Source organism: Coptis chinensis, chromosome 8 (assembly GCF_015680905.1).
Source record: "Coptis chinensis isolate HL-2020 chromosome 8, ASM1568090v1, whole genome shotgun sequence".
NCBI classification, from domain to species: Eukaryota; Viridiplantae; Streptophyta; class Magnoliopsida; order Ranunculales; family Ranunculaceae; genus Coptis; species Coptis chinensis.
The window spans coordinates 73830408-73842061 of record NC_141463.1 but is presented as its reverse complement, the minus strand read 5'-3'; the positions used below and the strand labels follow the sequence as shown (position 1 = coordinate 73842061).

At 36.6% G+C, this 11654-nt stretch overlaps 2 protein-coding genes and 1 long non-coding RNA gene across 3 annotated transcripts; 2 read left to right on the top strand and 1 right to left on the bottom strand.

Moving 5' to 3' along the window:
• Positions 1–1067: 1067 nt before the first annotated feature.
• On the top strand, positions 1068–8858 carry LOC147482948 (rho GTPase-activating protein 1-like). The gene is made up of 5 exons (XM_086575677.1): positions 1068–1859; positions 4821–4941; positions 5549–5668; positions 7694–7924; positions 8036–8858. Exons 1-5 carry the CDS (start codon positions 1429–1431, stop codon positions 8627–8629), a joined length of 1497 nt encoding a protein of 498 aa, XP_086431803.1. The 5' UTR covers positions 1068–1428; the 3' UTR covers positions 8630–8858.
• On the bottom strand, positions 6399–7587 carry LOC147482949 (uncharacterized). Its single transcript, XR_015203655.1, has 2 exons — positions 7448–7587; positions 6399–7400 (listed from the first exon to the last, which is right to left on the bottom strand). It is a non-coding gene; the product is annotated as an uncharacterized LOC147482949 (long non-coding RNA).
• A 1365-nt stretch (positions 8859–10223) lies between the features above and the next one.
• LOC147482947 (uncharacterized) lies at positions 10224–11535 on the top strand. Its single transcript, XM_086575680.1, has one exon. The coding sequence runs from the start codon at positions 10511–10513 to the stop codon at positions 11309–11311; it is 801 nt and encodes a 266-aa protein (XP_086431806.1). The 5' UTR covers positions 10224–10510; the 3' UTR covers positions 11312–11535.
• The last annotated feature ends 119 nt before the right edge of the window (positions 11536–11654 follow it).

The following is an 11654-nucleotide window of genomic DNA, read 5'->3' as shown; positions in this document are numbered from 1 at the left end:
GTAAAAGTTGTAAATGTAATCGACAACCAAAATCACCGAGAGAGTTGCGATAGTTTATTAGTCGGGTTGCTTCTTCATTATAGCAACCACAGATACTACAACATGTTTTGATTAACGTGTTTTCTTGATCAAGATCCAACGGTTGTCTATCACTATAAAGTCAAACTCATCGGTCTGATATGACATAGTTATCTTGCAGATAGGTAAAAAGAGGGAGAGAGAGTGTTGCAGGTCCACGTGGGCATTGTTTGAAAATAAGAAGAAGGGCAAAAGTGTCAAAAGTGAGGTTGAAAAGTCAAAATTGAAGAGTGGTTACTACTTGGGAACAGATTGACATTATGAGTTACTAATTGGGAAATTACCCTTGTATATATGCAGAGAGAATTAATGATAGAGAAGGATAGAGAGTAAAACCATTTGTATATATGCAGAGAGAATTAATGATAGAGAGTAAAATATATTGACTTTAACTCTATTTTTAAGAGAAAATTAACGATAAAAAGTAAAATCTTGATTTTAGCTCTATTTTTAAAGGGACGGATAGTCACTGGACTCAGCCTTAGTCACTAGAATTTGTAATGTAGACTTTATGTACTTTTGCAGCATATGGTCTGTACTAATAATTGACTAATGAGATGAACTCTTGAGATACAAATCTAAGTGAACGCCGAGAACTCCAAAAAAAAATTTCCGCTAGTATGAAAAAGGAAAAGGTCGAAATCAACCTAAGAATTTATTTTTATTTTTTTGGTAATCAACCTAAGAATTTATTATCTTAATCCTTAGCCATCAATCAATCAGACCCACCACATTATTGCTGACAAATACAAATGCCAAACATTTACTCAAAGAAATATGTACATCAAAAGTTTCATAAACCACATGTCATGTAGTTACCAACAAAAAAAACCACATGTTATGTGTCTCCCACTCCCTATATTCGTTGCCAGTTACCTATGTAGGAATCTAGATATATATAGGTATCTTAAACTGCAAAAAGGGTCACCCTATGGAAGTTGGTTGGAGTGGCTTACCCCCAAAACAGTTGCCTTAGATTTGAATGAAAGTGAAAAAGACAGAATTATAGCAAAGGCCTATCTCCATCACCACATTTCTTTATACTCAAAAAAATTTCATTTGTTTATAAGAACAAAATTTTTCTAGTCTTTGCTTCTTCAACAGTAACAACAGAGAAAAAAAAAAACAATAAAAAATTTCCTTAATGATTCCCACGTCCCACCAACACTCCACTCAAATCTTTCCTTCAATCCAACTCTACTAACAAATTTTCAAACACCCCCTCATGTCTTCAATCCAATTTTCTCAAAAAGATTTGTTTTTTATCATTTTTTTGACATTTTGTTGAACCATTCATGTGAATTTTGTGAAAAAGAATTGATTTTGATAAATTTTTAAGTCTTGCCAGGCATGACAGAAGTCCTACACTCCCCATCTCATTTTCCTTCTTCACCAAGTTCCTTATCTTGTGCACCCACACCCAATGATGATACACAACCTCAAATCTCAACACAACAACCTCTTATTAACAATATCAGTAGCCCCAACTCTTCTTCTGTAGTTGAAGAAGAAGAAGAAGAAGAAGAAGAAGAAGAAGAAGAAGATAAAGAAAGGGACAAAGAAGGAGACCAGCTGTCTTTATTAGCAGTTTTGCTTACTGTTTTTAGGAAGTCTTTGGTTTCTTGTAGTACTTTGAGGGAAAATAAGCTTTGTTCTATGGAGATCGGGGTGCCTACTAATGTACGCCATGTTGCCCATGTTACATTTGATCGGTTTAATGGATTTCTCGGTTTGCCTGTCGAGTTTGAACCTGAAGTGCCTAGGAGAGCTCCTAGTGCTAGGTGAGCTTACTTTGTTTTCAGATTTTTGTTTTGAGTCTTTGTGTGATAGCTATTTATATTTTTGGATAAGTTGGTTATTGTTTTTATGTAAGGCCTTGAATTATATATCGTAACTGATGAAGTATGCTACTTGGTTTAGAAATTTATCCTAGGTTGAATTCGAAAAACATTGCTAAGTTGAGGGTAGTCTGGTCTGAAAAGTATTTTGAATAATTAATCACAGAGTAAGAGTGTTGCTATGAGGACAAATTTGAAGACACTCATAATTTAGAGATTATGATTTTGGACTGTTGATTGAATGGAGGAGAGAGGGATTCAATTACATCTTTAAGCATTTTTTATAAGGAAACTATTGTTGTTATTCTATTATAGAAGAATGGTACCGATCCTTTGAGGCAAAGGAACGTTCTGTAACTTTATCTTTTTCAGGAGGAATGTTTTTTCCTTCCATGCCCGCCCTTATTTATTCCCAACGTTTTAAGGACTTGTGGATGCTCCATTGTGTGAATTAGTAAAGAGAAGCTTTAGGTTAATATACAGAAAGAGAATAACTTAGAATTTAGAGAATTAATGGCTTCTATTAATTAGGCTGTGATTATGGGTAGTATTGTTTGTATGGAAAGATTTTCCATTTTATATATTTCCTATGGAAGAGACAAACAATCTTGCTGAAGGAATTTCAGATAGTTGATTGCTATATCCATAATCGGATTTATTTTAGGACAGTGCTATGTGATAGGCCTAGCACAGAAAAATTTCTAAAGGTATTATTTTATGGCTAACAATTACTTGAATTGTTAATACGTGTTTACGGACGTAGTTATGTAAGCTGGTCCAACTTGGTATAGATCTCGGTACATGATACATTTTCCCAAGTCACCTTTCTTACATTATGTCTCTTTTATATCTAAAAAGGAAAGGATTTACATTCACCAATACTTGCAACAATATTTTCCGTCCCCGGCCCTTTTGAGTTCATTCTTGTATTTAATTCTTTTGGGGAGTTTTGTTTTTGTATCAGCAACAATATATGCATGTTCTTGGTGGAAGGAGATTTAAAGTCGATGAACTCCTGGAAAAAGTCTCATGCAGATTTTGCTAATATGTGCACTATGTTTTTCATTGTAAGAATCTTCATAGGAAAAGTTTACCTAAACATAAGTAATAGACAGAGATAACTCTTCTCTTGTCTATGGCACTGACATGAAATGAATAGGCACATGTTTCTCATAATCTCGTGTCAAGGGAAACCTTGTCAATCATCATTAGCATGTTAATACTTGGATAAGATTTTCTCTTCTTCATATGAAACTATGGATTAATTTAACCGGGGATATGAAATTGGTGCATATTTTGCTTTCAAGTTAGATCTATTCCCCAATTAGAAGGCTTACTCATATCATATAGCTGAGTAATATTCAAAGAAGTAATTTTCGAAGAGCATTCTTTTAGGCTAGTTTTTCTCCAAATTTATGAAAATGAGGGCGGAGATAGGTCGATTGATGTGTTTTTCATTATTATGGTGGAAACTTCAATTCCTGATTCTTAAAAACAAATCATACTACCAGCTCCACTCCTGACCACTAAAAGCTTGCATAAATGTGGCGATTGGGTTTCGTATGTAATGTTTCCAGTGAAGTGGCATATTTTGAACCTAGCAAGTGAATTCTGCAATCTCCTCACTCTTCCCGAGTCAATGCAACCCCCTTGATTTTTCAGAGTTACCTCAGCTCGAGTAATAACATTTACTCAATTTCACTTAAAGAGCCAAATCATAAGAGAACTTATGGAAAAGGACAATTGATCCCTTCTCATTTTAGGTGACTCTGTAATAGTTACCAAAATTGCTCTTGGGCAAAGATAACTTACATAAGATACTTTCCCACCAAGGATTCTTTAAGGTCTTGAACTTGTGTTTGATCTACAATAATGCAAACACTCTTTAAAGTACTTCCATGAATTGTGAATCTATTCCATGTGTAATCTCTACAGGATTCTAGAACACTGTCGTCTGTCGACTCTTTTGCTTGTTGCAATATTCTTGTTTACTTTTAAAATTTCAAGTGGAGCCTCTCTAACAATTATGGAATGCTTAAACCTCTTAAAACTGATTATGAAGAAAGAGTAAAGGAAATAACTTCCTCAATGTATGGTAATGGAAAAATTCTTGTACCCCAATTAGCCTGTCTGAAGTTCTCTCCCAATTGAATTTGCAGTCCCAAGTCATATTCTTGGTCCATTCTTACGTAGGTATGCAACCATGCAAGACTAATGTTCCTATCCTTGTGTCATCTCCCCAAAGCAATTTTTGTTCAATTTCTAACTTATACTCACTTTGCCCTCTTGACTTTGACGAGTCTTTATTGATCTGTTGAAGGCTTGTTCCTAGTCGTGAGTCTATTGATGTGGACATGTATAATAACTCAGATTTGCCATAGATTTGGGGGCATCACCTTGTTCCAGAATGTGCTTTGCACATGTGCAGCTTGAAACGAGTACGCAGAGAGAAAATTGAAAAAGAGAAGGCTATCTTGACGGTTACGTGGTTTTAGGTATTGAGAGAACGAAACGTCTGTATTAAGAACATTCTTGCTTGTGCTTAGTTAAATTTGGCTGATACCTCATCTCACCATGAATTCTTATGTTGTTCTCAGCTAAAACTGTTTCAGTTAAGAAATAAAAATTCACCAGATCACATATTTCTGAAATCTGTAATCGTAAATTACTAACTCTTCTGCTAAAACCAAGGGATTGCTCAAATATCTTTCTGTGCTGAAACACTTTTATGTGGTTGGTTAGTTGGTATAAGACCATTGGCCCATTGGGATACCTTGCAACCCACAAACCACAATGCTACACCCTTGATGAGTTTTCCAAGTTCAACTTGCATTGTTGTATTAAATTGATTCTGCTTCTCTGTTTGTATCTTTTGATCTTTATCCTTTCTTTTTCTTTTTGCAGTACAAGCGTTTTTGGAGTTTCAACGGAATCCATGCAGTGTTCATACGACTCTAGAGGGAACAGTGTACCAACAATTCTCCTGCTGATGCAGAAGCGCTTATATGCTCAGGGAGGCTTGCAGGTACATTTACCTTTCCTCTTGTTTTATTTTTAAGCTTGAAGTGAACCCTTTACCTTATAAGTGCAAGACAATAGCGTCATCTGCTTGAGCTTAAGGGTTCAACTCATCCATCTGTATGTACCAAGATATGGAGTGGCCCATAAAGTTCAACTAAAGATACACAGGAGGAAGATTATTCACTTATTGTATCACTCTCAAAAAGAGAAAATGAATGTCACTACAGTTGTGTTCCCCAAAAACAAAAGAGATTGTATTGTTTTGAAACTGAAACAAGATTTAAGATACATTTTAAAAACGAAACAAAAAATAAAATCAAACAAACAAAAAAGAAAAGGGACAAAAGGAATGAAATTTGCTGATATGATATAAAAGAAAAGAGAACAGAGAAGATGGTTGTTTTGTTATGTGTATATAAGAGCTAATTTATTTCTGAAACTCAGATTGTTGATGTCTCAGTGAGGTTGCGATCATTATAACTCGCCCAAATCGCACATTTGAATATTATTTATAAGTTATCCATCAAGCACTGTTTTGCCAGTATGAGGTCCCAATGCTGAGCGTGTTTTCATCTTTCTTTAGTGTTTGACTTTTTACCTTTATTGCACAGGCAGAAGGGATATTCAGAATCAATGCTGAGAACAGCCAAGAGGAATATGTCAGAGACCAGTTAAACAGGGGGGTTGTGCCTGATGGCATTGACGTGCACTGCTTGGCAGGTCTTATAAAGGTATACACTTACCATCTCGGTTACTCTAGAGTTGGTAGTTAATCATCTTACATTCTTACTAGATGTGTTATACTCCATTTAGGGCTGTATGCATGGACGAACGCGAACCCAGGAGGGGTAGAGGGTATTCAGTTGAATACCTTCACTTATAAGAAACTGTTACATGTATAGTATATATTATCCTTTAAGATGAACAAGAAAGCTATAAGCCTGTTCTAGACTGACGCAGTTGCACTCTATTTCCATTGCTTTGCTTTGTGATAAAAAAAAAGAAAAGAAAAGAAATTTTCCACAGCATAGAGTTTGTCGATGGAGAGTGGAAATGGTATAAATTGATATAAACTGGGAAATAGATTCTAGGTAAAACTTAACATTAAAAGCATCCTTTTCCAAAATGAGGCTCCTTGTTAGATATCTCAAGCGTTTTAACATACTCTTTGCTTGCGGTCCTATGGCAGTGCCTGTGAATCTGTGATATTGTTCAAGGCATTAAGTTTTTATGGTTTAATATTCATTTGGTGGGGATATTTGCTTGTGGCCCTTTTTTTTTTTTTTTTTCCCTACATATTCCGTTTTCCCACCAGTTTTCCCCTCTACTGACTCCTTGCTCTTGTATTTATCCTTTTTTTTATTATAAGACAAAGAAGATTTTGGTCATAGCTAGGATAAAGAAAGAGAAGATCAAATATTTATTGATTTGGAGGTATTTTTTGGTAGTATTGTAGGATATGCCCACTTATCCTACATTTCTACTGCTTACCAAAAAAAATAGGAAAAGAAAAAAAAAAAGAAAAAAAAGAAGACACAGCAAAAAAGAATGGGAAGAGATAAGAATAACGAAACCCCACAAGAAAAAGCTATGAGTCTGCAGTTGAAATTCTTTGATATTTTTATACTCCATGATCATGATCGTAACTACGAAGAATTCCAGTTTCCATTGTTCTACCATTTTCTTTTGGTGTAATTTGTTATCAGGTGGATCTCTGCCCTCTTCATTACTTTGAAAACTTCATTTGATATCTTAGATATAGTTTCTAGGTTTGCTGAGTACATTACTTTCTGGATTGCATGATTTGGCTAGCACTTTTGGATTTACGCCATAGACAACTTAAGATGCATAACTTGCCCGCCCATGGGAAAATTTCTGGGTCCGCCACTGGTTGTATGTCAAATGTTGTATCTGCAAATTCGCCCCTTCTTTTTCTGAGGAATCTAAGGTATGAGTACAGTCAGTGGCATTTCCTAGGTACATACTGGGGTATAAGAAAAATCGGGGTATAAGAAAAATCGGGATGACAAACGTCCCAACCATCCCTTGTTCCTATGTGCTGCCGGAGATTACATGAGCCAAACTCCAATATCGATTGTGGGGTTAAGTTGAATTGTGCACTTTCTCCCAGCGTGCTTTTCCTTATTGTTACTTGTGTTATGTGGTGCATTCCTTGATTTCCTCATTGTCGTGATCAGTGTTTAAAAGAACTAATCTAAGCCGCAAGGCACTCTGCCTCTCTAAGGCTTGAGGCTTAAGCCTCAATAAAAGTAAAAGGGGATTTGAGGGAAAAAGGGGTTTGATGATTGAAGTTTGTGATTTCCAGAATTAGACCTACTAGGGGCTTTTTAATCTTTAAAGAAGTTATGAAGAGTTAAGTTGTAAAAGAATGACAGAAAAAGTTATATTTTAAAAATTAAAGAACTAAAGAATAAAAAGTTGAAAAACATATAAGGCTTAAGCCTCAAGTAAAGCCATAAAAGGCTTAAGATGTGCCTTGAGGCTTAAGCCTCACTGTGTTTTTCAAAACCTTGGTCATGATGCTACTATGCCACTTAAACAAACATCTCTGAGCTCATACTTTTTACTGGTTGCAGTGTATGCCATATTAACTCTTCTTGGAATTGCTTTAGATATACCATGAGATGAATAAGAGTCATTGGGTGAGACAAAATATAGTCGCATTTTGCTGTTTATGGGTGATTTCTAAATCTGAACTCATCTTCTGATATTATTTGTTATTGATACTTCTCTAGGCTTGGTTTAGAGAACTACCAAGTGGGGTGTTAGACCCTCTTGAGCCTGAGCAGGTGATGCAATGCCAAACAGAAGATGAATGTGCTCAGCTCGTGAGGCTCCTGCCACCGATGGAAGCTGCCTTACTGGATTGGGCCATCAACCTGATGGCTGATGTTGTTCAAGTAGAACATGAAAACAAGATGAATGCCCGCAATGTGGCAATGGTATTTGCCCCTAACATGACTCAGGTGATGGACGATTTTCATTTCTGTTTCAAAAATATATTCTACCTGTGTGTCATTGGCAGATCCTGTGTGTTTTTGGAAATTGAACTGGATGATAAACTTTTTTAATTGCAGATGGTAGATCCATTGACAGCATTGATGTATGCCGTACAAGTGATGAATTTCCTTAAGACACTGATCACTAGGACTCTCAAAGAACGGGAGGATTCTGTTATTGACTCAGCTCCTAATTCCCATCTGGAGCCTTCAGATGAGAATGGACACCAAGGCCGTTCACTACCCTGTGTGGAGGAAGCATCCGAGGAAGAAGAAGAGGCAGATCATGTCTATATTGCTGAAGAACCCATTTTAGAAAGTCCCCCTCTCCCTAGTGAAAATGATTTGACATCTGAAAAAGAATCCGATGATTCTCAAAGATCTGATGCAAAGGTGGCCAATGATTTCTCTAGCGCGATACCAACTCAAACTGACATTATGCGATATGGAGAAGAGACGACTACTGTAAGTCAACTGAAGCCTGTAGTTTATGGAAACAGTACACTCAAAACTAAGACTGGCCAATCCAGTAATTCAACCATCAGAAAGGGACCTGGGAAAGCAAATGGACTGGCAGTGGTTCGAGTAGCAGGATCCTCCGAGAAGTCAAGAGGAACCAGCATCATAAGCCGTATAAATTCTAGGACAGAAAGGGTCGAAGCATGGCGATGAAAACTCGCTTGACCAGTGGTGTCCTGACTGAGCTGTTCAGGCTTAGACATTGCGAGATTTGAGTGTTGAATGAATTTGTGTAAGATTGTTGTTGTTACTTATATTTCTGGCTTAATTTCTCTGATTTATTCTCACCTGTATGACAACATCTGACATCCCACCTTAACAATGGTTTCGAAGATTTACCATAATACAATGTGTTTGTTGTGAGCTTGTGTTACAACAGAAATTGTCCATTTAAATCTGGGATAATAACTTATAAATGGCTTGTCCTACTGTCCATTTAAACCTTGAATTGATTATGCTTGGAGCATGGAGTTCTTGTAGATTTACAAGCTATTTTTCATTCCAGATATTAGGCATCATAATTCGCTCCAAGAGATACTTAACTAGGTAACAGTATCTGGTGTTGTTTGCCACAAGAGTAACAGCAGTGGACGTCACTGTGCAATCTGCATGCTCTTAAGACTATAGCACATATGGGAGGGGTTAACGTAAACAAACTCAAAATTGTTAGGGCATTTTTTTTGTAGATATGATTTTCTAACTATTCTAAACATTATCACAAATAATCAAAAAAATAAAAAAATTCTAAACTTGCCAAATGTAGTTAGCAATTTACAAAATTTGGCTAATTGTAGACCCTTTATTTTCACCATTTTTTATACTATATTTGGCAAGTTTAGAAATTTTTGATTTTTTGATTATTTGTGATAATGTTAAGAATAGTTAGAAAATCATATCTACAAAAATTAGTCTAATCCAAAACTTATAAATACTCTAACGATTTTAAATTTGTTTAAGTGTTAAGATAAGAATATAAGATATGTCTCCCTTTGTTTATATGAATGGTAGACATTTTGTGCATTGTGTGTCAATGTATAGGATCAGAGCAGTGGCAGGGCAATGAACACGAGGAACCTAGAACCTTTATACGTTTGTTTTCCAATGTACTTGTAAAGCCATTTAGCTGCATGATGCAGATACTTTCGGAGATCATGCATGGAAAGTATTAATAGTCATGTACATTTAGTAAGTGCACTGATAGCTAATGATCCGCCCAGACACCCAGTTGAGTTGTCTATTTAATTTCGATGTGTTCTTCAAAATATCTTCCGACTTAAATGAAATGACTACGTGCTGACGTGCATCTTTCAAGTAATAGAGAAAGATCTTAGGAAACAGGTGGAAGTGTGGAACACAAGTTCATAACACTTAGACTTGACTGATGTAACATCTACGACTCCCAAACGCCACGCTAAAGGTTACATGGGCCACTGAGTTTAGAAAACTAACTCAGTGGTTAAGAACTTAACACGGATCGGTTTGCTTCTTCAGCCTATGGCACACAATGTCACTTGCTAGTGATCGACTCATTGGTGACTATTAACAGCTACACTGAGTGACTCAACTCATCCTATCATTTTCATGGTCATACACTCATACTCAGTGCCCTAGTGAGTCGGTTGCCTCTCTGTAAACTTGTCACGAGTCTTTTGATTCCCAAAGAGTCAGAAATGTGAGAGGTGGTTATGGTATTAGCTATCTTGCAACACGTCACACTAAGTCACAGAAACACTAAATACATAAAGAAAGGGCTTACGTATCCATATATATATAGTCCGAAAAACAAGAAAACAAAACTGAAAAAAAGATGCAGAAGCTGTGGTGTGAATTTTAAATGCATATACACCTCACACAATCCTCGCTCGCACACCACCTTGTTCTGTCAACTGAGACAAAATCCTAACAGTATCTCTATGCATATGCCTCCATACTCTCAGTTCGCCACAAGTGTCTTTCTTTAAATCACCCCCTCATCTTTAACCATATACATATCTTCTCTTCTATAATCCTTATTCATATTTTCACTAGGCAGTCATGGCTTCTTGTGATCATAGTCTACAACAGCTCTTTGAGAATCCAATGCCCGAAAATGCAACTTTCATTGAATCCTTAACCACATGGAATCATATTAAATCCAGGCAAGCCATGGAGATCTCTTCCTTTTCTGAGATATTTGGTGAACTTCACTTTAAAGAAAGTCTTGAATCTTCATCTTTGCCTTTTCTTCCTCCATTTCCATTGTCATCGCCGTTGTCGGATTTGAATCCTCAACCAGAGATTGACAAGTCCACTGATCAGGAATATAACAAGAGCCCTTCATCACATCCTCTGTTTTCTGCTCAAAAGAATAAAAAAATGGATTGTTCTAAGAAGAGAGATGACTTCTCACCCAGGAATTCAGGAAGTCTACAGATGTGCACTGAAGGACTTGGATTTGAGAGCTTTGAAGATGTCGATGAATCAGATAAGGAGGAAGGAGATGACGTGAAGAAACCGAAGGAAAAGGTGAGCATAATGAGACGTTCGTCATCTCAAAGTTCACATAGTGAATATAGAAAAAGAAACTTTCCTCCACCTATTCCATCCATAGGTAGGAATGGAAAGCCTTGGGTTTGTTACAAATCTTTCCGACAAGATGGGAGGCTAGTTCTTAAGGAGATGATGATTCCCACCCAGGGCCAGGAGTTCATGCATGCATGTAGAGAACATGGACGACTAACGCTGCACCTTGTTCACGCAGATGAAGAAATATCAGCTGATGCAGCGGAGGTGAAAGACAATGAAGGAGAAGCAGAGGAAGATGGTGATGATGCAGAAGAACAAGTAGTCAAGTAGATTATGGCAATTTATAGTGACTGAATCAGCTTATAAGCGTGTCCAAAGTCCAGAAACTGCGTTCTTATCAAAATTGAGATCAAGCAGTTTGACACAAGTGTAGACCTTTTACAGGGAAAAAAGGGGAAAGAAAACAGCTCAAAATTACAGTGTTTCAGATACTATAATGATTAGATCCATATAACTGTATGATTTCCAGAAACATAGCACTTTCTTTTTGATAAGTGGTATTCTATTTTAGCTTGTCTAAGTGAGGCAATTCACCCTACTTCTTACGAAGTTCGATCCATCTTGGCAGATGGATTATACTAATCAATTATTGATAGTTCGTTGCATGTCATTC

Excerpts from the sequence above, each read along its gene's own strand:
- LOC147482948 (XM_086575677.1), top strand. The coding sequence starts at position 1,429 with ATGACAGAAGTCCTACACTCCCCATCTCATTTTCCTTCTTCACCAAGT. Across the intron at positions 4,942-5,548 it reads ATGCTCAGGGAGGCTTGCAG|GCAGAAGGGATATTCAGAAT; the intron begins GTACATTTACCT and ends TTTATTGCACAG. Across the intron at positions 7,925-8,035 it reads TTGCCCCTAACATGACTCAG|ATGGTAGATCCATTGACAGC; the intron begins GTGATGGACGAT and ends TTTTAATTGCAG.
- LOC147482947 (XM_086575680.1), top strand. The coding sequence starts at position 10,511 with ATGGCTTCTTGTGATCATAGTCTACAACAGCTCTTTGAGAATCCAATG.